Source organism: Gordionus sp. m RMFG-2023, chromosome 2, assembly GCF_954871325.1.
Source record: "Gordionus sp. m RMFG-2023 chromosome 2, tfGorSpeb1-WG-v2, whole genome shotgun sequence".
NCBI lineage: Eukaryota > Metazoa > Nematomorpha > Gordioida > Chordodea > Parachordodidae > Gordionus > Gordionus sp. m RMFG-2023.
Genome location: NC_088776.1, coordinates 24,420,141 through 24,447,943, shown reverse-complemented (window position 1 = coordinate 24,447,943; position 27,803 = coordinate 24,420,141). Strand labels below are relative to the sequence as shown.

Here is a 27,803-nt window from a genome sequence, read left to right as displayed (position 1 = left end):
TATTCATTACGCGCTTATCATATGCTTTCATTGAGATGTAATGAAAATTTTCACATCAACACACTTTGAAGGTTTATAAGGATTTATATACAATTATTTATGCTGGTTAATATTTATTATATTCATACACCAGACATTTATGTTATATACAGAAAATGATGATGATTCTCTGGCACCACCAATGGATGATGGTAAAAACTTTAATATTTGAAGTTTTTTAGTCTAAAATTATTCATATAAATGTGTATTTGTTTTTTTAATATAGAATATTATTTAATATCAAAAGCACATTTATATTTTATATACTTGTTATTTGTGAAAATAAATAAAAACTTGTACAAACAAATACAAAAAAAAATCTTATACAAATAAAAATAAAAACTTAAAAGAATTATACAAATAAAAATTTGGATAATTTATTTTATTTTTTTTATCAGTTTGGTCTTAAAAATTATATAAAATTATTCATTAAATTTCTTATCACTCTGAATCTGGTTAAACTATGAATTTGGGAAGTTTATACAACATTCATGGATGAATATAATTAGGGATAGATGTTTAAAAGTTTGAATTATTTTTTTTATTAATTTTAGAATAATTAATATATCCAATCAAATTTTTTATTTGCACCAATAATATTGCCTCTATCTTTTAAATTAAATTTATATTATTTTGCTTGCCCTTGGGCCATATTTATTTTTTTTATAAAATAAGTAATACAAAATATATAATTTATCAATAAATTATGTTATTTATAATTTCTATAATAAATTAGAATTAAATTATATTTGTTTTTTTTAATATAACTATTGTTTGTGGTATAATTTACAAAGGGAAATAGATTTAACTTTTAATGGCTTGAGCAGGCCATAAATTTAAGAACTTTTTTTTCATAAAATTATATAGTTAGCAGTTTTGTTATGAGAATAAATTTTGAAAATGCATGTGTTAAATAATCTAATTTATTTATTTATTAAAATTAATCGTTTACTTTCGAATTTGAATGAAAATCCGTGGTAAAGAACGCTATGTACTTCCAGCAGGACATGGTAATCAATATTTTATGAATATATTTTATTAACACTGACCCTTAATTCTAAAATATATTTATTAGCATAATATTTTTAATGAGATTATAAAAGTGGTTTAAATATCCGCATTAAGTTGTATTCTCAGTATCTAATTTAAATTTATAAACTAAAATGATTTTGATTGTCGGATGCCAATTTTAACTTTCATGATTTTGATAATTATGTAAAAGTAAAAGATTGTTATTTATATTCTATGAATGAATTTTGTTGGATATATACATTTCCACGAGTTATTAAAAGTTTTAACCTCTTTTTATAGCATAACTCTTATTATATAGACGCTTCTATAAATAGATAATAGTAATAAAAATATAACAAATAATCTCTTTAAATAAAATTACCTGATTGATTTGAATTAAATTGCCTTAATATACCAATGCGATATAACAAAACATGATTAAGAAAAAATAATTTCATTATAGATAAACTCTAATGTAAACAAAAAGGTATTGGGGTGTAAAAATATTTTTAAAAAAGTTTGTTTTTTATTATAACGCCTAGCTTATTGAAATTAGTTAAGAATTTTCTCGCCATATTTACGATTTAAGTAATCAAATTTGCCTGTCCAAAATGCATTATTAAAGTTAGTATAATCACTTTGCTTAAATAACATAAATTCGCAAATTCGGTAAGAAAATCCAAAGCTATTTTAAGTGACTTAGGGCGGAGTATATGTAAATTTTTAGTTCCGAAATCGATTACTAGAAAAAATTCATTAATGTCGAGATCTAAAATAAATTTCACTTAAAAATAACAGGTAGTCACTCACTTTCTATTTGAATATTCAAAATATTAAAATATTTTTATTTCGTTTTTGTAAATTCAAAAATCTCCAAATTTTTTGTTTGCTTTTGTTTTCTATCCCTATATTAAATTAAGTCAAAATATCAGATGAATGAATCATCCGAATTTATTCCTTTTATACTTTGATCTTTTTCTATTTAAAATAAAATAATACTCCAATATGTTTTTAATTTTCGGGTAATAATATTTACCGTTTGAACATAAATATTTTTTTTTAAATGTGTTTTATAAAAATATTAGATAACAACGTAAATTATACTAATATTAGAGCTTGGACGGACTCTGAGTCTAAATCCAACTCGTACCCGATCGTACTCCGATTGGTCGGACTCTAACATACATTCTCTCGGCCTTAGTCGGATTCGGACCGACCTTATATTAAAATTTATTCAGAATCGAATCTCGACAAATAAACTTATTTTGTTTTCCTAATGTTAGAAAAATAGTCCAATTAAATTAAATTCGAGCTCAGATCTTTGAAGATTATTCTGTTAAAAAAGGTAGGACAATTTTTTTTCTCTAGATAGGGTTGGAACTGAAAAATAGGCCTGATACAGGAGGTTTCTACCTTATATACAAAAAAGGCGTCCGTAAAAAATAATCGAAAAGTTATTAGCTAACTTTTAAAGGGTTGAATAATTTGGTATTGGCAAAGAATAAAAAGTATCCTGCTGATATTTTAGTATTGGCCCAATACTTGATATTGGTGCATTTCTGATAATTATAAATGTTTTGCCTCGCAATTATTTGTAATTAATTTCAGTTTAACATTTATTTGTAACTTATAATCATAATTTATGCTATATAAGAGTATAGTTAAGAAAAATTAGTTTTATAAATCCTACATATTTGGTAATATTTTTGCATAGTTTAAAGCACTCAATATCTATCACTGAAATATTTTATCAATTGAGGAAAAATGATTGATTCACTCCTTGCCGAGAATGTAAGCTCAGGCTTGATTTCATAATTTCAATTCAGTGATAAGCACAAGAATTTTAAAGCGGCTATCTATCTTCCTTTAAAAGAGTGTAAGAAATTTTAGTGGTTGCAAGAAGCAATATAATTTGAATTCGTAATTTGGTAATGGCGAAATATCGGCTAATTCGACTTAATTTACAGGCGCATACCCGAAAAAATCCATTATCATCGAGGGTTTGAATATATATATATATATGTGTTTCATTCAAATTTGAGCCGCCATATTTTTAAGAAAACCCGAGTCCAAAGTGATAGTTTTTGACTTAAAACTCGGTTTATTCGATTTTTTAGCCCACTAATAATTAACTTAAACGATTAAAAATATAGTAATTGCCCAACTATAGTCTAACTAATTTATATATAATCCCTGCGTCATCCCCATAAAAAATATCCTGTTCAAATACCTTCGTTTTCGTTCGCTTGAATAATTAAATTTAAAGCATACTTTTGTAACTGAATTCATTTATCAAAATAATATACACTCCATCGATCCAGACTAATTATTTTTATAACAGATCCACTATGATTGTATTTTTCAATTACTGAAAGATATCTAATATTCACATCCGTTTAGTGCTATCGTTTTTTTTACACGATTGAGATTATAGACAGACTTATTTAGTCATACCAAAATACTTTAAAGGGGGGATTAAAGAAAGAAAATATGTCATTTTATCAGAACAAGTAAATTTCACCTATTAAGCGATTATCTTTAAAAATTGACTAACTTTAATCTCCCTCCCCTCCCCCCATTTTCCTGAATTTCTTTTAATTATGTAAAACTACGAATCAATTGACTGTTGCTTTATTTAAAAAAATCTAATCGTTTCAGGAGGTCCTAGTTGGCACCAATTTTTTTTTCCATATTTAACATGACATTGAGAGAATGTTATGCTAATTTTTGAGGCACTTCAAAGTAAGAACGCCCATCATAATCATATTATAAATGACTTAATAAACCACTTTCAACTGTCCCCTTACGTACCCATTTGGAATTTGCTCAGTCATATACTTTTTACTAAAATTGATTTTAATAAGAAAAAAAATAATAAACTTGTTTTTCCTTGTGCTTGATTTTAAAATAAATAAAATAAAGTTTCTTTCTAAGGGTTATAATAGAGCTCTGCGGACCTAATTTTCAGGATCAAACCTATTCGAACTTTTAAGATATTTTATCCGACCTACTCAAGCCGAGTATGTTTGTTCAATTATTTTAGAAATAGATCCGATTGAAATTTATATTAGACTGTTGAAAATGTACTATATTTTGACAAAAGCTAAAAAAATCTAAGCACTCAAAGTAAATAAGAAAGTTATGTTATACTTTATGAGAATATTTATTAAAACATTAGGAAAACTAAATATTTTATAATTTTGTCAAGGTCCGACCTGTACACACATGTAAATCATTTTTAAGAATAATTTAACTAGTCGCTGTTACAAATTACAAGTCGTTAATATTTTTTCTAAATCAGGATTATCACTAACTAAAAATTTTTACTCTTTTTAAATATTACAAAATAACAGTTTTTGTTTAAAAAATGTAAATTTAATTGCCTAGTATAATCCCTGTCCGTTCGCGCAATATATTTAATAACAATTATAATAAATGTACTTCAATGGAACTTAAGGCAGAAAAAAATTATTTAAAATAGGAAAATAATAGAAATAAAATTTATGTCTATTCTACAATGTCATTATCATAAATACAAATGATTTTAAAAAATAAAATATTCAGGTTCGCCATATTCCTACGACCCAACCTTTCATGGACCAATAGCTAGGAGGTTTTATTTAATACGTTTATTTAAATTTTTAATATTTCTCATACTTTTTTAGGAGATTTACAGATGTGATATGCCTGATATTATTTTTAGTGTTCATACTGTTTTGGGTTGTTTTGGGCATTTTTGGTAATTTTCTATATTTTTTTTCATTATATTATTTTATTTTACGATTTTGAGGAGTTAAAAATTTTGCCTTATTTTTAAAAACTTTCAACAACATATTAAACAATTTGAAAAATTTTATTAACCGTAAAAACATGTATTCTTAATAGCAAAAACTATTGTATTTTTATAGCAAAAAAAGATAAATGTAAAGATAACTTGTTTTTTAGGGTTTTGAAAAGTTTTTTTAAGGTTTTTTCTTTATTATTGAATGAAAACATTTAGGCAAATCATATAATAATAAATAAGGAATTGTTTGGTACCAAAAATATTGTTACTAGCCGCATCTTATATTATCAAGGTATTACTGGGAAACATACGGTAATGGGCATAATCCCATATGATAAAGGTATGCGACTAGATCTTAAGAGCAAGATACGCTTACCTATAATTAGGCTCGATTTATAATATTCTATTTTTAGGCTCCGCAAAGAAATAGCTAGGCTAAAAGTTGGAAATAAACAGAAGTGGGCATCCTTAAAATAGAACAATGTGATTGTCGAAGACCTAAAGGATGATTTGATGAATAATAAAAAGGGATGAAGAATAGGAATAACGTAGCCGAACTTAAGGCTGTCGTTCCCATATTTAATGTTTAAAAAAATCAGCCGATATTTAAAATTATCCGATCCGATATTATTGTTTTTGGTTGTTTTATGATTATATATATGATTATATCTTAATCATAATTTCTTATTAAAAAATGAATAGAAACAAAATTCTAATTTATTTGTAATTGTACTTTTTAAAAAAGTCGAAATATTCTTAAAGAAAAGGTTTCTAAAACATGAGATGTTATTTTTTGTTTTGTTTTTGCATTGCAACAAGAAAAATATTTAACAAGTCACAAAATCAACAATACACTTAATAATTTGTCATAGTATATAACATATTTTTGGAAATATGGAAAATTTAAAATTGTTTTCATTTTTGCATATAGTTTACAATTACTTTTTACCTTAGAAAATATCCTTATGACATTGGTTATCGGTTTTATATAAATATAGGAACGGTGAAAAATTTATGGATCGGCACTGCCCTAGCCGAAAAATATTTAACCATTCATATAGATGATGTTAGATAAGATTATTAATTACCTGCTTTGCAAATAATTTTAAAACGATAATTTTTTTAGAGCATAAATTTAAATAAAATCATACGGTGTTATTGAACAAAAATATTCTTGCATTTGCCATTTTATTTTGGACATTTATACCTATTTTTTTAAAAATCTTATTAAGAATCAAGGTATTAAATTAATATTGAATCCTAGTTATATACGCGAAATATGTAAAATACCGAATAACGCTTTATTGTTTGGAAATTAACGTTAATTTTCTTAAAAGTCAGATTTTTTTTTCCTGAAATTGGACTTGGTGTAATATATCATATCAAGAGGATCTAAATTAACTTCCTAACGAAATCCCCAAGCTCAGACATTATTTTAAAAGATAACCTTAAAAATATCATTTTAAAATGAAATATAATATATTTTAATTTATATTTTTAATTTTGACACCTAGCAACTTATCGTATTTTAAAATCAATAAATCGATTATTTTATATTATCTTATAAAAGATTAAATATTTGCATATAGCCCTTCAAGAATGATGGGTGAATCAAAATTTTTGATAGATTAATCCAAAATATACCTATCTTATGGGCTGTTTCAAAAATTACCTTTATTTTGACGAGAGATGATTATGAAATTTCCCATTATTTTTATAAAATATGTTAATGAAGTATATATTCAGTGAAATGCTTGAACAAACTTTAAAAAATGGCCTTTTTTTATCAATTTGCAACCTTTCCCTTTAAACTTGATCTTTTTGTAAACTGGCAATAAATTATTTCTTTGGGTTCAAAAATTTAATCTTTGTTTTGTTAGTGAAAATTCAAAAAAAAACTTCATTTTCCCCCAGCCCTTATTATATATTTGGGTTGGACTGTGAATCCTCCTTCTAAAAAAAGGGCTTGTGTTCAGTGAAAAATATCTGAACCCAGTTCGGGTTCGGTATTTCGAAAAATTTAAATTTACATAAAATGGATACACTAATATAAAAAATGATTCCACGAAGAATGATTTTAATATTGAAAAAAAACAATTGTTTTAAATATTTAATATGTTTTTTATATGTTATATTTTAATACTATTTAAATTTTTTATAATTGAAAAATATATAATTAAATAAAGAAAGTATATTTAAAAAAAATTTTTTTTTTTTAAAAAGTATTGAACCTTGAACCTATTTTAAAAAAGTTGTGGTTCTGGGTGCGGATTCACAACCCTGTTTGTCTTATCAGGGATGACAACCGCATCTAGGAATTTGCCATCGTAACCGTTATTCAACACTAACTATAGACCCAAAGTCTTTTAGTTTTTTTTTCTAATCCTAGATGTATATTTATTTTAATAACCTGCCAAGGTATTCCCATAATTTTAAAGTGTTAAGGATAACATAAGCGAGAACATCCTTAATATTTAATGAAATACCATTTTTAATTTTTTCCCGGTTACTTCTTCACATGTGTTAAAGACTCCAAACTAAAGTAATGCCACTTATTTTCCTTCTACCAACCTAATCTAAATTATCGACACAACTTGTTAAATCATTGCTGAACATTCATCTTTGAGAGATATTGTATATTATTTTAAAAAATTAATATTCATTTATGCTTTCTTTCCTGAAATAATCTTTTATACGCACCTCTAAAATAATTGAAGTGGAATAGTTTTATATTCTTACTAATCAAATAATTGTTTATTATTCGTATTTGTTATACAAATAACTAAATTATTTAAACACAATAACTGAATATTTTGTGGGATGGATTTTATGAGTATAGTTATATGGTATAATATTTATGAATAATAACTCATAAACTTAGTTATCAGGTTTATAAGAACGAAAAAATTGCCTAACATGCAGTAAATTATATATATATAAATCTTGTGATGGAACTTCCTTCCTGAAACGATGTTAATGTTTTACAATTACGTGTGTTTTCGAGTATTTTTCATTTCATGGCATGCTTAATAGATAAATAAATTTTTGGGCCAAAAATTTCATATTTGACTTTAGGAGAAAGAGGGAAAGAAGAGGGTCGGGAAAATAGGATTAATTTATTCGGGTTGAGTCGGGTCTGGAATTTTTATTTTTTTTGCTTCGAGTGGGAGAAATCATTTTTTTTAACCCACATGTTGGATTTACTTTAAAAAAATACAAGTCTATTAACTAATCAAATATATATTTTTTTTTGTAAAGGTTTCTTAAATGGACATCCCAAAAGATTATTGCATCCAGCTGATTATACTGGCAAAGAATGCGGAATAGAGGAATTAAGGTAAAAAATTGATGATTTAATTAATTATTATATATGTCATGTAATACACCCTCAATCATTTATATTCGATAGATAATTTATTAAGCTACTATAATATGTCGAAAATATATTATATTACTGATATTTTTTAAAAATTATTATAATAAGTGATAAGAAGTTTCTTTACTATTTCGATATCATACAATGCGCTAAATTGGGTATCTCAATAATCAAGGGATGTCCTACTACACAAGTTTGAATATATATATTTAAGAAAATCGATATTTGAATTTACGATGGGGATATGAGAATCTACTTAACTCATTATTTTTAATTTTTAACTGAAATATGCCATCACCATATGTTTAGTTTTTCTTTGAATAAAATTTTCCTATAAGGTTAACATTCAATAGCGTACTATTTACTTGTCTTTCTGGAATAATCACTTTTTTAAAAAAATCGAGACTTCAAACGAGGATTTTATTGATCGATACATCAAGTATATGATATTATTTGAAATAGGTCTGCGTAGAAAGATGTCCGAATGTGACGAAAGTTGTAACTATTTTTACTCAGGATAAGAGCTGGTTGGTGTGCAAACCCGATTTAGATATCAATATAAAACAGAGGGTATTTTTTAAAAAAATCGTCTAAAATGATAATAAATACATTTATTTATTTTATTAAGAATACCCCAATATATTTAGTTCGAATGGGATATTGTGCCCCATATGTCATTTCGAGTATTCCCTGTAAGTACATTTTAAACAACATTATATTGCTATTCAGTTTAATATAATTTAGAAATTTCCAAGAGGTATACCAAACCGACCTAACCCAGTTGTAGAGTCTTGCCTTGTCGGGCCTGCTGTAACAAAATATCTGGCCTGTGGCCTGAATAATATTAATGTTATATTTCCTTCCTATTTTTCCTTTTTTGCCTGATATTTATAATATTGAATTTAAAAAATAAAAAAAGTGTAAACAATTCATAATAAAATAAATATTTTGAGTTTGTAGCTTTTTTCCTATAAATTTTTAAAAAATTTAGCCACAACAGACCTGACCTAGATCTGGAATTTGCCACTGGGCTGAAAAAAAATTAATTTTGCTAGTCCCCTCTCGGATGGGTTAAAAAAAACTCTTTTCCTGTTCTTCCATAGATAGTTTTTTTGAATAAATTTTTTTTTACCTAGGCATGATCTAGGCCTGCAGGTTTCTAATAAAATTGGTAAAGATGGGAACAATTTAAATATTACTGTATATTCACAATAGGATTATTTTTTGAATCACATTCACACCTCTACTATATGGTTTTTAATATGATAAATATTCAATTAGTATTAGGAAGATGCATACCCACAGTGGACAAGGATTTAATCAACGTTTTAATCCCGCAAGCCAATGCTTTCACCAATTATACACAAAAGGATTTCGTGAATAGCACCAGGTAATTAGATATTTTTTAGAAGTATTCTTGCTTGGAGGGGGAAATAGAATGATTAAAGCGAGAGTTTTTAATATTTTATAGTCTACTTGGGCATGAAAGTTTTAATTACTTTAAAAAATTTGAAATCTATTAGAAACATATTATATGTGAAATTTTTTTTACATTTAGACAACTAGCCAAATATTTAAAGGTCTACAATATAGGGCAGCAAATATTTCAAGACTTTATGCAGTTCTGGTGGATGTATATCTTGTAAAAATTAATTTATCATAAATTCAATTTTTAATTCGCCAAATAATATTCCGGTGGGAGAGTAAAAAGCAAGAAATTGGCTATATCGAAATTCAAAATCAAAACTCTTGATGTGTTAAACAGCGGCAGTGTCTAGAGAGGTAGTCTTCATAATTGTAAAGGGAGGTAAGCTTTTAAAGGCAAACAAGCGGTAGGTGGTAGGTACTTATTGCCTCAAAATTATTTGCTCTCATGTAGACACTATATGGCCAAACTTTATCGGCTGGTTGTAATTATTATTATTTTATATAAGTTTCATATTATTGAAAATTTTGAAATCTCCATATTTCGCCTTTTTTTTATAGTTTATTTTTTTTTCTCATTCTACGCACGTGAATTGTTTTTTATAATGACACCACTAATGACTTTTATAATGTATGCTTAACTTGATTTCAAAGTGGATTTGACTCCTGAGTCGATTTATTTTTTAAAATAATTAGTTTATTTGTCTATTTTTTCGATTTATTACAAAATTTCAATGTAATATCTGATATAAGAAAAGAATAAGAAATTTATTAAATTAAATTGCATTTTTTGATATAAAATTTAATAAAGAATTTGGATTTAGACGCGATTTTCTTATAGTTAAATATGAGTATTTAACTCATTTCCTGCTGAATAAATCATGGCAAATTATTTTTCTACTTCTTGCCAATCGGCTCCACCTAATTTAAATTCATTTTTAATCGTGATATTCAAGAAAAATGTGAGTTTTATAACGGCTAAATTAAGTTAACTTAGCTGCTGCTAGGGCCACTCAAGTAGAATGACATAAATATTTACTTTTTAAAGTTTAAAAATAAATGAGTAAGCTATATCCTTTTTACCACAATCCGTGTCTGGCCTGGTCCAAATAAAAATTTTAAATCAAGATCCGGCCCGACCAACTGATTAATATATATACTGTATTTTATAAACATTGTTATAAAAATTGTATAGCGGCTTATTTTTTTCCATGGCCGTAGCCTTGGTCTGGATTATTTTAATGCGTTGGTTAGCTGGATTTATGGTGACCCTCAACTTTTTTATCGTTGTCGGACTGTTGTCATTTGGTAATTATTTTAATACTCTTGGATTCTATATGCTTATGTAATTAGTGTATCCAGATTGCTCCTTTTATCGTTAAGATTTTAAAGAATAAATTTTAAACTATATTCTGATGATTTATTTCTTTATAACTAGGTATAATATTTTCCACCTTGACAAGAATATAGATATATAAAAATATCTTTTATATAACAACACAAAATACGAACTCAATTTGGTAGTACCTTAAGTTTTTAAAATTTCATTTTTTTTTCATCTCAAAAATCCAGTTTTTTTATTACGTTTAAATATATTGATGTAAAAAGTTTTTTGACTTCTTTTATATTAACTTAATTCGTGCTGTATTCGAAAAATTTACCCAATATTACAATTAATATTTGCGACCTTTTATAATATTTTCTGCATAAGTAAGATTTCTGGTTTTAAGAGATAGGCAATTTAACCTTTTTACAAACTTGGCTACAACAAATTAGCGATTTTTTGTAATTATTTTAAATATTATTTACTATCCTTTTAAAATATTATGCTTGTTTTTGAACCAAAAAGGTTGATATCCCTTTTGGAGATCCTTGTTTGTTGTAAGAAATGTAATTAGTTAACAATAAGTTAGTTATTACCAGCCCCATCAATTGTTTTTAGCCAATTCAAATTGAATACGAATAATAATATTAGATTCATGTCTTTTTAGGTTTATCACTCTACATTTTAAACTATCATACCACTAAGTTTATAGGCATACCCAGGATTTTGCTAAGAGGGGATGACACTATTAGGTGGGGTTTTATACATAATTTTTATTAGAAGTCTTTAGATCCACTTAATGTAGGCCTTTGTCTATTTAGATTTTTATGAAAATAATTTTGGGTTTTCATATTTTTTCTTTTAAAGTTGTCTTTTCCGAAAAAGTTTAAATTATAGCCCTTATTTAAAAAAAATTAATAACTTTTACTAATTTTTCTTTCAAATTTTTATAGTGATACATTGCATACACCCCCCTCCCCCTTTGGGTAGCTCCTGATTTGGTTATTGTTGCATTTCTTTGCAAAGTAAAGCGTGGTCACTTTTTTAAATATTAATTTCCATAATTATATTTTTTTATAACATTTAAATTGTGTCTTAAAACATAAATATATTCTAGGAATTTACTTTTGCTTTGATTCGTGGTATCGGATTAAGTACCCTAATAATGCAAAGCACATAAATATTTTACCTTTAAATATGCAACCCGACGACATATTCGCCGATATTATTAAAGATAAGAAAGATATTGAAAAGACTTGGCTCATATTTGGTATAATTGATATTTATCTCCATCACTGTAGAACATTTAACCTAACAAAATTTATGCTATTTATTATCATATCAATACAAATAGTATATTAAAATGTCAAATCTTGAATTAAAAAAGTGTTGAAATAATAATAATTCCTCGAATGCTTATTCAATGAAAATTAAAATTATTTATGTTTAAAAGTTATCCATATAAATATATTTAAACTCTTAGCATTTAATATAATTAACAAAATACTCAAAATATAAGGTTAATAACCCGTAGAAAAGATAAAACTAAAACTTTGTATACTAGGTTAAGAAATATATCACGGATAGGTAAAGTTGATATTTTGTATCATCTCCACAAAATCATATATTAGAGGTGATCGGTTCCTTTTAGATCAATTTTATTGATTTATATTTTTCGAGGATTAAACAAATTTAACGATCGCTTCAATAAGGGGATGAGTTTTCTTGTACTAATATAAATATAATCAACAATATTTAATGCTGCTATGTTACATACAGGTATTATACTTTCCAGCTTTTTAGTCTTAGTGATCATTCTAACTTTGATATTTTTAACTCGGCTGAGGATAGCTATAGCCCTGATTCGAGAAGCCAGCAAGTTATTAAAAAATAAATAAATTTATATTTAAAAAAAATATTTCTTATCCTAAATTTAAATGATTTTTTTATAAGTGTAGAGCCATAGCAGTTATGCTCACGACGCTCTTTTGGCCATTGATCCCTTTCCTCTTACAAATTTGCATAATCATATTTTGGGCTGCTCTTTGCATCTGCTTAGCTTCGACTGGTTTCGCTTATTATCAAACTGTCAATATACCAGACTCCTGGAATAGAACCTTGTACGCATCCAATCCCAGATTACAGGATATATATGGACAAAATAATGGAGTTATCTATACAGCTAATTTTACCCAATGTGATCCTCAGGTGGTATTTCTGTAAAATATTTAAGATTTATTTAAAAAAATATTAATTTTACGATTTATTTAAAAAAATATTAATTTTAAGATTTATTTAAAAAAATATTTTTATATTTTAAAGGTTAATAATTAATTTAGTTTTTCTTCAAATGATCTTTAATTTAATAAACAATGTATTTCTGACAAGTTATTTTGTAAATAGGGCTTTTATTCTTCTAAGTATTAACATTGTCAGATCTAAATCAGCCCTGTTTAAAAAAAATAAAGATGTGAATCAATATTTTTAACCTATTATTTTATTTATTAAATATATCAAAGTTTAGTAATCAATATTGGATAAAAATAATTTATTATGATTTATTTTTTAATATAGATTTTATGAAAATTATTATAAATAATAAGTGAATATTTTTAAAATTTTGAATTAAAATTATTTACCAAAATTGATAAGATGTGTTTGTAAAAATTTGACATGTTCTATACCCTCGCTTTTATTATTTATTTATTTCAAATTTTAAAATCTAAAGTTGTATATTGTCAATGAAATATTTATTTTTAATCGCGATTTAAATCGTCAAAAAAACCCACTAATTTTCCTCTAGATATTATCCTTAGCTGAGATTAAAAGTGAAGATTAATTGATGAAAAACAATAAATAACACTTCATATACTAATCCAAAATATAAAAAAATACCATTCGCAAACTTTTGAAATTTCCTCCTGAATTTTTTTTCCATGTTTATAAAATTTACTAAAGACCTAATAATAAAAGCATATTTTATTTAATGGATATACACCCATCTTTATAAGATATAGACAAATTAGTATTTTATAATTATAATATTGTCCCTATTCATTATTTGATGTTACTCATATAGCCTCCATAAATTCTTAAACAAGATAAAAATGGTGATGTTCAAATTGTTACTAGGAAAAAAATACCCCCATAAAATAACCCATGTATTTCTTATTTTTGGAAAAATTATTTGCTATTGTAATAAATACAATATCCATTCACTATTACGATATTAAGTAGACCAAATTTTATAATAAGATATAATTATTTTATTGGTAAATCACCATTATGTATATACAAATTTAAGTTAGAATAATAATTAAATAGGTTGACATCAAATATTGCAAGAAATCGATCTTATAAAATATACGCTTCGGACCTATCACGAATTTCTGGGTATTATAACTGCTATTTAGTAACCATCTACCTACACGCCAACTTCAAGTTTGGTTTCATTGGTAGCCTCTTCGCATTTTATTTTTTAAAATTAATATCCAGATTGATGGGTGTTTATTTCCAAACAGATTAGAAAAACGATGATTCCATTCTTCACATTGATCATTTGTGCGTTTTTCGTCAGATAGATTGCTCTTATTTACTTTCCAGGTTTCCGGAGGAAATCAAGGCTCAATTTGACGTGCCTCGGGCTGAGAATTACCTCTTACAACCTCCCTTGATACTACATTTATATAATTGTTATCGAAATAATCAAGGATATCTTCATTGTTCTAAGTAACCGATCTCAGGAATGTCATTGCATTGGCTAGATCACATAAGGGAACAAATGCTAAGCCGTTCATCATGCCACAAAAGAAGCTTAGAGTTTATCGGTACTGTGTTTCCAGGCATAGCTTCTAATTTTTCTATGGGTAGTTTGACACAAATGGTAAAGCATCCTCTGATTATGATGTGATCCCCCTAATTAAAAAATAAATAAAATTTTAAAGACATGGCGAAATTTCCATTAATATCATGCTGTCGTATTTGCTATTAAATTTAGGATTCATCCGTTGCAAACATGATCATACTTTCTTCAGTATGTGGCCCATTGTCACTACAAATCTTTTTGAGTTCTGGGAACCACAATTTGCCTAATCACTTATAATATTTAAATTTTTATGAAAATAAAAATAATAAAAATAACCATATAATATAAAATCTTCAGAAAAAAAGCAATTTTATAAAAAATAGTGAAAACCTAAATATAATAGAGCCAAAAGACTACACTAAGTGGGCCAAAAGATTTCCACTGAAACTTATGAGGAAAAACGCACCTAATAATGCCCCCCCCCAGCAAAATCCTGACTTCGCCTTTGATTCGGAAAAGGAAGATTTACAGTGGTGAATGCAAAAATAAACTTCTGTAGGCCTTGCAAATTTTTAAGATTTGAAGCGTTGTGCTTTGCCTTATGATTACTTAGAATTCTTATTATTGATTCTTCCGATAACATGTGAGAAGATCTCGTGAAAGATATCCTATCTTATGCGAGAAAATTTCAAAAGTGTTATTTTTAAGTGTCACATTTGCTAGAAATGATATGAAATTTTTAAGGGAGGAGGTTATTTTCGGGGGTTTTTTTTCCTATTACCAAAAAAATATATATATGCTTCTTTTAATATAAAAATAAAAACATGCCCAAAATATAATTCTAGAAAATTTCAAAAATTTAACGTGCCATTTCATTAAAATTTTAAAACTTCTGTGGGCTTAGCCTAAATACCAAATTGTTTTAATTTTTTTTCTTGTGGAAATAGAAATTAAAATGAAATATGCCAAAGCAAATTGCAAATTTAACGTAAATTGGAAAAATATAAAGTTTACAATTATTATTATTAAACTTTTAAAAGGGAATAAATAAATTAGGTTTTATTAAAGGTGAGCAATATTTTTTTTGACATTCGATATTTTCTTTTGTCATTTATTTATCGACCCTTCTTCTCTTATTTACTTAGTAGATACCATTTTTTTCTCTTGAAATTATCGATTGTTTCTTAATTTAAGGTTTAATCGTTTGCATTCATGCGGTATCAAAAACTTATTATATTGAAAATATTAATATAAATAAACAGAAACACCATAATTATATTTTTTTTCTCGTTTCTATTTTCCGAAAGTTATTTAAAAAACAACTCGACAAAATGGGTATTGATCCGACCAAAACTTTAGCAGCCTGTCAGTTTGTAAATTACGAACAGCACCCGTAATCTATTTTTTGTATTATATTAAATTTATTATATATATATGGAAGAAATAAAAAAAATTTATCAACTAAAATTTTTATCAAAATTACTCCCTATTAATTTGAACAATTTGATAATGTTTTTATTAAAAATATTCACAAATTCTTCTCATTTTTTCATCATCAAAGTTGGTACATTTACATGCAAATTTTCAATCTATTCGGTTTGTTTTGGACTATATTCTTTGTTAACGCGCTGAATCAGATTACTCTGGCAGGGGCATTTTCTAGCTATTACTGGGCCCGCAACAAAAGGCGTGATGTCCCCTTTTTCATTATGATACGTTCTTTCAGCTTGGCTTGCATGTAATTATTAGAATATCATATATAGTAATTGTGAATGAAATTCTTTAGAATATATTAATTATTAGCTAATGACATTATAAGAAATATTAAAATACCAAGTCAACCGTGGACTGGCCATAAGACTAAATACGTAGTTTCATCATTAAGAAGAAAAGTAAGATGGTAAAATAGGAAGATAAATATTCAATACTAATATGTGAATTCCATCAACTATAATTATGAGGCCGTGAAGGCCTCTTCTCCACTCCACCTCTGAACAATGAACCATATATGCATATAACAAAGTTATAATTTTTTTATATAGCTAAACGGGTTGAAAATGGTAAAGCAAAAAGTAAATCAATTTCATTTTTAAATTATTTATTTTCTTTTCAAAATACAATCATTTTTGGTTTTAGTAATTTTAGATTATCAGCAACAAATAAGCAATTTCTCTAGGGATTTCTACTAGAATTGTTTGAAAAAAATATTTTAGATATCACGCTGGTTCGTTAGCTTTTGGTTCTCTCCTTCTAGCTATCACGAAGATGATCAGATTGTTTCTCGAGTACCTGAAAGATAAATGTGAAAAATCTGGTAATTCTGTGCTCATTTGCCTTTTAAGGTGCATTCGATGTCTCTTTTGGATCTTTGAAAAATTCTTACGTTTTCTCAACAAAAACGCTTTCATAATGGTATAGTAATATAATGCTTAATCCAATTTGAATTATTTATTGTTAATGTACAACCTCTTTGCATTGAATAATAGTGTTTTGTGTTTGTTGCTTTTTATAAAATATATTATTCACTATCAAATTAACAAATATCATTTTTGAAAAGTTGATAAACATTTTGCTATTTCCAATTAGATGGCTATACATGGGAAAAATTTTTGTCAATCGGCCGCTGATGCGTTTTCGCTCCTCATGAGAAACGTTATCAGGTTAATTCAATGCCACCTCATTATTTATTATAGTTATTAATTACATCATCAGAATTTTCATATGGGCGGTTGGTCACGCCCCCCTTAAATAATTTAACTGGAGGGGTTTATGGCGCTTTTTTCAAACCTTTGGCCGTGTTACTATGAATAACAATTTTGGTTTTACACTTTAGAAAAAGGTTTTTATTATTATAATCATTATTCTTTAAAAAAGTTGAATTGGTTTTATTTTTAACTATTTATAATTTTGTGTTTATTTGATCATATTGATAAACTATTTTAAAAAAAGAAAATATATATGCACAATAAAAATATATATATCTATACTAAAAATATTATGTATAACATATTAAGAAGAGATAATTATAGGAGAAAATATGATAAAATTATCAACATACTTTTTAAAAATTTTTTATTGTTTAAAATGGCATAATGTATTCACTGGAGGGGGAGGGCACTAAGAGTATATTGGCGGAATTTTATCCACCTAAAATGATGTTTACGAAAATTTTTAAAGGGGATTATAGGCAGCAGGATCCTTAATACGGGGAGTGGAATTAGAATGCAATTGCTTCATTGAAATTTCAGGAGATAACTCTGGGGTGCCTCTTTGCGTAAATAGTCAGTGTTTTTTAATATAATAATTTTTTGGGAGATACTCAAATAGACAATTTGCTTCTATATATAATTTTATTTACTTATAAATATTATCTTAAATTCTCTCGTGGTAACTGAATACCGAACATTCCTCTTTACCCCCCCCCCACGACATGCCAATTACGCTAAGGCTCTCTGACAACCCTAATATAAAATGTTTTAATTTCAAATATATTTTTTAGAAAATTTTTGGATAAATATTTTAAAATATCGAATTGTGTATTGTAATTAAATCAAAAATATATCTTGAGTTTTACGATATTTTAATACTTATAATACTCCTAGCAACTCTTAGCTTGTTATTATAATTAATATATTATTTTAATAGGGTAGTAGTAATCAATCATACCACCGATTTCTTATTATTTATGGGACAACTCGTAGTTATGGCTACCACAGGTAATGTTCATTTAATATTCAATTTCTCCTTATTCAATTTGAGGAACATATTTTTTTATACAAATTAGGAAAGTACTTTATTTTAACCGCATTATATTAGGTCAGAGCAGAAGTATACCAATACCATATATCAATCAATGCCAATAATTTTACCTATACCAATGGCGATACCGCAATTTTTTAAACTTTTATTTATTTCGCCCCTTCATTCCTTTTAAATTCATTGATAGATTGAATATTAGGTTTGTAATTTAATAAAGGAATACGATTTTGAAGCAACTTTTAATTATAGCAGGTTAATAAAATTAGATTCCCAACTCTGTTGGTATTAGCCCGACTTTGCTTAGTAATATCAGCTAGGGTTATATCGCAAGAATTATTCAGTAAAACTGGGGATATTGATAGTTTACGTAGAAGCCTCTTTGCTGTAATATTGATTTTTATTAGAGTATATTATTTTAAGTTCCATAATAATTATTTATAAAAGTAACATTGATAACTAATTTTTTTTATATATTTATTATATAAAAAAATTACAAAAATTTTAGACTGGGTTGAAAAAATAATAAAGTATGCTGGTATCGGCCCGATACTTCGTCTTAGGACCTTGCAATTCTGTCCGGTTCGATCTCAAAATTTTAAAAAATTTAACTAGTCTGGACAAAAACGGGCTAGGCTGAGTTCAGGCTTAAAAGATATAAAAAATTCTAAAAAAAATAAAAGTAGAAAATGATGTTTTTGCTTTTTTTATTAAAATAAAAATTAAAATTTCTCTTGAATTAGGACAAAACAATTAATGATTATATTTAACTTGATAAAAATATCTTTATTTTATATTTTTTTAGCTAAAAATTTTGGCAGGGCATGCATAAAATGAAAATTAAAGCTATTCTCTGGCTCAAATAAAAATTTTGTGCCATGATTGTGCTTAAAAATTTCGGCCCGGGCTCAGGTCAAATAAAATTGAGTTTGCAGGGCTCTACTTCGTCTTCCTACGGCTAAAACTAGATATATCGGTGGTTGGTATATCTCTGCCTTAGGATCAAATTATTACTCTATATAATTGAAAAACTTGATTGTCTCTAATTTATGCCATGTTATCTTAAACTTACTGAAAAAAAGAAGGAAATAAATTTTATTTTGGCCAACAAACTATATAACATTTTTCTTCTTTATTATTTCTAAAGGATATTTCTTTTACTTTTTGCACAACACTCAATCCGATGTTTCACAACTTTTACCTAAATTCAGAGTTTGGCAGTTTTCCATGGCGGTAATCAATTTCTTTATATAAATTTTTTTTTAAACTAATAAATATTAATGTAAATAGTAAGATTGAGCGCAAACTCACCCCTTAATCCATTACGAATCTTTTTTATCAAACATTTATTTTTCTGTTATTAAATATTCAAGTAAATTTTGTTTATAGCTTATAAGATATTATAATACCCCTGCGTTATGAAATGTTGTAACTAAGAGTTTAACTCGGATTGGTATAATAATTTACTTTATGCCATGTTATATTATTAAAATGTTTTTTCGAATAACTGATTTTATTTTAAAATAACTAGTAATTATTAATACTTTTTATTATTTTGAAATAACACTAAAAAGAACCAACAAAATTAATATTTTTTTAATTAAATAATCATTATAAATAGTAGGATATCATTTTAAAATATGTGTTATTTAAAATTCGTAGTGATACAAAACCTACTTCAAGTGTAACTTGCTATTAGTTATTACTACTTAATAATTTTATGCGATCATATTAGCAGACATTTTATTTTACACGTATATTTTATTGCCATAAATAACAGACTATTTTTTTTCCCCTCTATATTTATTGCAGGTCCAGATAATTGGTGCATATTTTGTTTCGAGGATATTTTTCGGTGTATACGAAATGGCAGTGGATACTCTTTTTCTGTGCTTCCGTAAGCAGCATTTATTTTATTTTCTCTAAAAAAAATATATGTAAATTTTTTTAAAGTGCCCATATATTTTGCCAAATTGTCATTTACTAGTCATATCACTAGACCTACAATAATTCCAATATTTTCATTATTCATATTCCATTCTGCAAATATTTGGATTTAATTCTAAAATTACATTAAAAAAATATATTTTAGAAAGAAAAACTGGATTATTAAATTTAAAAAAAAGATTTATAGATATAGGTATAAATTTTTTTAAAAAAATGAAAAGTTGCGAAGGGAATATGTTAAATACTTAACAATACTAATCGCGAACGATTTTTTTATTATTCCTATTCAATTCAAATGTTATTCGTACTAATCGCATAAAGAATAATTTGTTTTAGATATACTGGCAGTTCCATAAAAAATGGAGGGGGTTAAATCTGATCAAAAACTGAAAAATTTTATTATAAATATTTTTAATACTTCTATATTTTTCGTTCATTCTTGAATCTTGATACCAACTTTCTAAAAAAAAATTATTTTGTTAAAACTTTTTTATGTCAAGCACTAACCGAAAATATAGATTAATTAGGCATTACATACATAATGGCTTATACTTTAGACTTAGGCTGCATCTTTATATGAAATTCAGAATCATATCAATGAAAATAAACTATTCATATAAGATATAAACTATGTGATTTCTATGTCTATTAAATAAATATAAATAACAAATAACATCTAAAAATTGTAAAAATCATAAGATTTAATAATATTTCAACACCTTGATGTATTTAGAATAATTTATTGAATCGCGAATCCGATATTAAGATGCTGCAAGAGCAACAATATAGTTTTTATTTTGCTTATAATTGGTTTCTATTTAGTAATGGCTAAACTGACTGATGAATTAATACGTACTAATTGGGCATTAAATACTTGCCCAACCTTGATATTAAGTGCTTCTTAATTTTCTAGTATGATGCCAATCTTTGCAATTTTATCTTATTTTGCCAATCATCCGTTTTTTTTAAACCATCTGCCAAAAAAGCACTATAATGCCCGAAATATGAATTCTTATTTATATATAGGAAGCTTCTGCTAGTTTGACGACTTTACTCACAAAGCATGATAATATAGTTTTTATATTAGTTTTTAGATTTTTTTTGTGGTTGCCAAACTGATGAATTATCATATAAGGCATTAAATATTAGCGTAAACCAGATTTTTAAGATTTTTATATATTTTCTATTATGGCACGATGCCAATTTTAACAATTCTTTTCTTATTTTACTAATAAATCTTTATTCCTTTAAATAAACCAACTACCAGACGAATTAAGCACCAAAACATACTAATTAATAACTACTTATTAATGATTAAGTCGAAATTTCATATGGAGTTTTTTCAATAGTTTAGCTACTTTCACGTTTAGAGCATGACGCCATAGTTTTCATTTTGGTTAAATTTCGTTTCTTTTTGTGGTCGGCCAAATTGTTTGAGGGATTAATAATACTATTCAGGAACTAAATATTAGTGCCAACAAGATGTTTAGCTATTATATATTTTCCAATCTAGTATAATGCCAAAATGGATTAAACAATATGCTAATAATAAAGCATAAACATTGATAAAACTTGCAAAATATATGCTTTCAGTCCATTTGAATCGTTGGCCAAAATTTTGTTACTAATATTTTAAAAAATTATCATTTCATAAATACTAATAATAATTGTTTTTTATAATTATTTATATCGATATTTATGTCTCTTTCTTTTACAATTACTTCCAGGATATAATCAACATAAACTACAATAATTTTCTGTTATTATATAACACTATGCTGGTTAGCACAAAACATTGAAACAAATTTTAGAATTATAGATTCCAATAGTTCGGCCAACTTCACTCAGATGATAAAAAATATTACTAGTTTTTTTTAATAAATAATAAAATACGAAATTTTAAACAAATATACCTCAGCAGAATTTTTCAAAGGGTGGTATCCGGTCTAAGGCTGAGTGTAGGGAGATTTGGGGCCTTCGGGCCCGAAAAAAATTTATAACCTCCTCTCCCCCTAGATAAATCCTGATTACGCCTCTATATACTAGTTACCTTTAGATCATCTTTATCACAAACATTAGATCACTTACCCATTTTGATAATTATTTTTATATATTATGACAGTGGAAGATTGCGAGAGGAATGATGGAAGTCCTCAAAAACCATATTATATGTCCAAAGATCTTAAAAGAATTCTTCATAAAAAAAATCAAATCGTTCAAAGTTGAATATATTCTCATCAAACATGTTTAAAGTCATTATATCATATAATATATTCAATATCATACTCTTTGCCAAAGTTTCTAAATATCATATTTTTTTAAATTTTGCAAATATTTTATATGTTTAATTGATCTCTTTTTTGATAAACAACATCGTATCTAATATTTTAAATATTTTTTAGTCACGTTCGCGTTAGTTTACTCATATTTTTATTTAGCTTAAATTAACAATCATTTTAAGATCTCTCCATCTATTAAAGGAACAAGCGGATAAATAAAATAAGCAAAATGTTTTCAAATACCAAAATAATAGTTAAATGTTAAATGATTGACATTATAAAAATAAAAAATATTATTTTATATTACAACTCTAGTCCTTTGATGAGTTTTATCTTTAGATGAAAAATCTTGTAATTTAATATAATGTTTATTTGCATTTTAATTCAGTATTTTTTAAATTCAATCATATTCGGGGACCCGGTCTAATATACAATATATTGCGGAGCATTTACAAATAATATTTATTATAAATCCTTTGATTTTTATTCAATTTAAATGTTCATTTTATCAAACAGTCTTTTAAATTTATATTTTAATTCTTTACTTTGTCAAATGAATATACATTTTTTTCATATTAATATAATTTATTATAAAAATTAATTCATAATATAATAAAAGTTTTTTTATGACAATATTTCCTTATGAAGTTTATAATTATTTTTGTTACCTTTAAAATTCCCATATAAAATTTAACGAAAATTCCCATATAAAATTTAACAAATCCTATAATATTTTTGAACATCACTTATAAATAGAAATACGATGAATGAGTAAATTTATAATGTAAACGTATTACGGAAGATGATTAATTCTCCAGGAAAATATTCTGAAATTTTATAAAATTATCAAAAATAACTATCCCCCCTCTTCAAGAAAAAAAAATGGGTTTTTTCCCAGTGAATTATCTTCCGCTTACCAGTTTAATTAGTTAAAGTCAAGTTTTAATAAGCCTTATTTTAAGTAATTTTATATTTTAGAGATATAATTATAAAATAGTAGGTCAATAACGCGGTTTTCTCGGTTTAGACCGACCCGCGACTCGCTATTTAAAATCAGTTTTGCGGTTTGGCTTTTGAAATCGATCTCCAGCTTGAACGATAGAAATTATATATTATCCTTTTATAATTATATCATAAGTATAAACAATATTAAGAAGCTTCAGAATCTATTTAAGTTTTATTACACAAAATTAGTTTCTACGTTTTTGTTGATATATTGTGTTAAATCTATCATATAAATTTAAACTATGATAAAATATTTAAGGTTAGGTTTAGGAAATTCAAATGGTTAAATTTCGAGAAATTTTTAAGTCTCCGTACGTACTTTAACAATATGTATGTTAGATTCAGGGTTAGGAAATATCGCAAATATTTGTATTTTAAACAAGATATTTTTGTATTCCTTGCATGCATTTTAAAAAAGTAACTTGAATCTATATCTTAAATACTTTTTTAATATGAGCTGTATTTTTAACTATTTAATAAGAAAAAGCTACAGATGTTTTTAATTATTTTATATATCTAAATGTTTATTTAATTTAAAAGGTTAAATATTTAATTTAAATCCCACTTAAACTATTAAAACATTTTTTTTTAATCTCCCACTAATAATTATTAATCATAATGATATCTTCCCCAATTAATAATTTGTTCAATTTTTTCAGGAATATATTAACATTAATAATAATACTTATAAATAGATCTCAAAAAATGTTTATAGATTTCTTCTGCTTTAATATAACACCAATAATGGCTTAAAAGATAATTCTGAGGAATATTCTAAAGCAATGTATCCCTTAGCAATAGCTATTGATAAACGCAGGTCCAAAATTTTGTATTAGGGAGTGGATTTCAATTTTATTTGTTATAAAAACAAGTATAAATGATTTACATCAACCCGATTCATTTTTGCTTACCACTCGTTCATCCCATCGAATTTTGGTTGAATGAAAGATTTGAAAGTATTTTTAATTTAATTATGAATTTAAAATGGCTTTTTAACCACTATTTTAAATCTTTGTTTTAGAATTAGATTGGTTGATAATGACGATAAAAAAAATATTTGCAGAATCTGTTGCTTGATAAAGCGCTTGCTATTTTTAAGGATAAGGTTAATACATTTGACAATCAAATTCATCGTCTTTTGAAGAGTGTGATTATTTTCGTTTTAATAATATACCTTCTAAAAATAATGATGCGAAGAACTGGAAATATTAAATTATGACGATTGTCTTGATACCAACAACTTTATAACTATCAGAGATCCTGCAGCGGTACTATTGCACGGCTGGGCCCGGATTTTTTTCTAAAAATTGGCCCAGTTTAAATTTTTTAAGGTTTTGAATGTCTATATAAAACAAAACATGATAAATTACACATAACAGATTTTTATAAATTCGGGCCCAGCCGTGCAAATAGTACCGCTGCAGGGTCTCTGATAGTTATAAAGTTGTTGGTATCAAGACAATCGTCATAATTTAATATTTCCAGTTCTTCGCATCATTAGTCCGGACCACGTTCCAGTTTTGTCTGTGCGGTCTACAGTTCTGTTTACCTAGAATCAGTTCCCGTTTTATCTCTAGAATCAGTTCTGTCTTTTAAAATAGGCTCCAAATTGTTCCGAACCATTATCTTTACTAATCTAAAGCAATGCTCGTGTTACCTAAGGATATAATTGTTTTAAATTTTGATCTGTACAAAAACATTATTAGGAAAAGAAACAAAATCCTTGCCATTTTGTCCCGATTTTCTCTATCACCATCACCTCTACAAGAAACATTCTTTTGAATTATCACTTTTTGTATTAATTTAGCTCAAATTGTGTGTATAGTAGTAAAAGTAATTATATGTAAATTAATTTTCCCAATAAATCCCTAAGGAATGTATAGTCAGAATTAAATTTTATTTGTTTTGAATTTCACAATAATTTAATTTCATATATATAAATTTTTTGTGACAAGTTATAATCGACTTACAAAATATAATATTTAAAAAAATTTATGCTAAATAATACTAATTTTGATGGTAAATTTTTGTATAATATGTAATAAAAATTTAGTGTTCGTTTATGTATATTAAAAAAATATGATGCGACTAGGTGTTGGTTGGTTTATTATGGAAACTGTTTTTTTTTAAATATAAAAACGTGATCTTTAGATAAAATGTCGAATTCGTTATTTAATTTTAATATTTTTATCCTATAATAATGATAAAAATTAAACGAAAACGTGTTTTACTAATTTAAAATAATGATAATTTTCGAATTACATGCATAAAAGATTAAGTATATTTCAATTAATCAGGTGACTCAATTTTGTTATACTAAAAAAATTAATAATTTAGAGTTAAAATGGGTATGATAATTGAGCTAGTTCTGAAGTGGGTTAATGTAAGGTTGAATGTAATGTATACATTAATTTTGAGAAGAATGTAAAACAGAGGAAGACGAGCGCCATCCAGGGGTATGAATAAACTCTGCATGTGTCTTAATAGGGTTATAATTACAAGAATTAGATATATTTTTATGATATAAACTCCTGGGGTAATAAGTGGGCCAATGTTGAAAAAGATTTTCGTTCGGGTGAGAAGTATTATACATAAAATAGGGAAACCAATTTGGATAAAAAGGGAAGTGGCGTTGAGGGTTGCAAGGAAAATACTTATGTTCATTACAATTGGCATTAACATTAGTGACACTATTATGCATATAATTGCCTTGACTTCCAAGATAACAATAGCTTTCGCCTATAATGTGAGGTTTTGAGTTTTGATGATACTTCATTCTTTCAGAATTTTTGACAATTTTCTTCATGTCCCTAGCCAAAATCATGATACCTCCGACTTTTCGGGGTCGTCCCCTCTTTTTTCCGGAACCTGTGGAACGTTTCATGCAGGGCAATTTGTTTTCATGATCGATGTAGCCTTTGAGAGAATGAAAAGTTTGTCCACATAATTCGCACTTTAGGGTAATGCCGTTTCTCAACTTTTCTAATAACTCTTTCCTGTGGCTTGTATAGTTGTTGTGTTTAGTAAATCGGCCACACTTATCGCGCTCTAACCTCCAATCATTAAAAAACTGAATTTTGCTGCCTCGTTTCTTTGTGGATTTATCTTCAGAAGTCTCGATAGAATGCGGTATTGTTGATAAATTCGACGTGGTGCAGGAATACAAAGAATTTGAAGCTGATTGAGAGAGATTTAATCTCTTCAAGTCCTCCGAAGTGAACATCGATGATACAAGGCTATCGTTAAAATTTATAGGTATATTGTTTGATTTCCACAAATTATCATAGAGAGGGCTTTGATGAATACTGTGTGTATGGCTGCCATGAAGGCTGCTTGGAACAAACGATTCGTTTGCAATGAAAGCTTGGTAAGGATTGAGCATTTTTTTACTATGTCGCGGTAATACTGATGGAAATAAGTAAGGATAAGAGTAGTTAATCTCGGGGACATAATTATTGTAAATATTGGATTGAAGTTTTCTGTTAGTTGCTTTAAATGTTGTAAAGAGTGACCCTAGTGGACCCTTATTAAAATTATGTTTTTTCTTGTTACCTTTATTATTGAAGGGGGATATGTTGCTAAAGGGTATGGAACTATACACCCTCTCATTCGTTCTAGAAAAAATATTGATTTTATTAGCTTCTGTAGTTTTAAGTATCTCGTCTATGCTGTATCTATTCTTTTTAAAGTTGAACTCGTTTTTTATCTTCAGCCCAGTATAATCATTTATGTGAGATAAGATACAGGTAGGGGTTACACCATCACCATTTTCAATTGAATCATAATGTTTGTTTACAATCTGGGGGCCATTACTAATATTCACGATTAACTTATCATTCTCAATATTTACGAATATATTTTCACTGCAATAACCATTTATTTTTCTATGCGTATCTAACATGTTCTGATTACCGTTAAACATTTTATCAACCTCATCTAAAGGGATATAATGTGAGCTATGTGCTTTGATATCGTTTACGCAATAATTATCTTTTGAAATCTTTAGATTCACATAATCAACTTCTGTTATATATTTAGTAACAGGCGATGAA

At 26.5% G+C, this 27,803-nt stretch overlaps 1 protein-coding gene across 3 annotated transcripts; it reads left to right on the top strand.

The window, feature by feature from the left end:
- On the top strand, positions 1-23,379 carry LOC135923556 (choline transporter-like protein 2). 3 transcript variants are annotated; one of them, XM_065458366.1, is made up of 23 exons: positions 1-71; positions 134-191; positions 1,023-1,049; positions 4,615-4,663; positions 4,716-4,789; positions 8,093-8,171; positions 8,319-8,403; positions 8,673-8,780; positions 8,839-8,902; positions 9,492-9,600; positions 9,769-9,852; positions 10,831-10,943; positions 12,077-12,229; positions 12,739-12,838; positions 12,918-13,167; positions 16,072-16,157; positions 16,326-16,502; positions 16,978-17,176; positions 17,351-17,424; positions 18,410-18,480; positions 19,668-19,753; positions 20,333-20,417; positions 22,590-23,379. In XM_065458366.1, the coding sequence occupies exons 2-23, from the start codon at positions 140-142 to the stop codon at positions 22,691-22,693; spliced, it is 2,229 nt and encodes a 742-aa protein (XP_065314438.1). In that variant the 5' UTR covers positions 1-71; positions 134-139; the 3' UTR covers positions 22,694-23,379. The 3 variants fall into 3 exon arrangements, with proteins under 3 accessions (XP_065314438.1, XP_065314437.1, XP_065314439.1); XM_065458365.1 differs by having other exon boundaries at positions 23-71; positions 153-191; XM_065458367.1 differs by lacking the exons at positions 1-71; positions 134-191 and adding an exon at positions 445-564.
- Positions 23,380-27,803: the final 4,424 nt, after the last annotated feature.

Bases quoted from the DNA above. Each gene is read 5' to 3' on its own strand.
- LOC135923556 (XM_065458365.1), top strand. From the start codon at position 41: ATGAAAATTTTCACATCAACACACTTTGAAG. The intron at 8,903-9,491 runs GTAAGTACATTT...ATATTCAATTAG, and splicing joins TGTCATTTCGAGTATTCCCT to TATTAGGAAGATGCATACCC. The intron at 12,839-12,917 runs GTTATTAAAAAA...TTATAAGTGTAG, and splicing joins CTGATTCGAGAAGCCAGCAA to AGCCATAGCAGTTATGCTCA.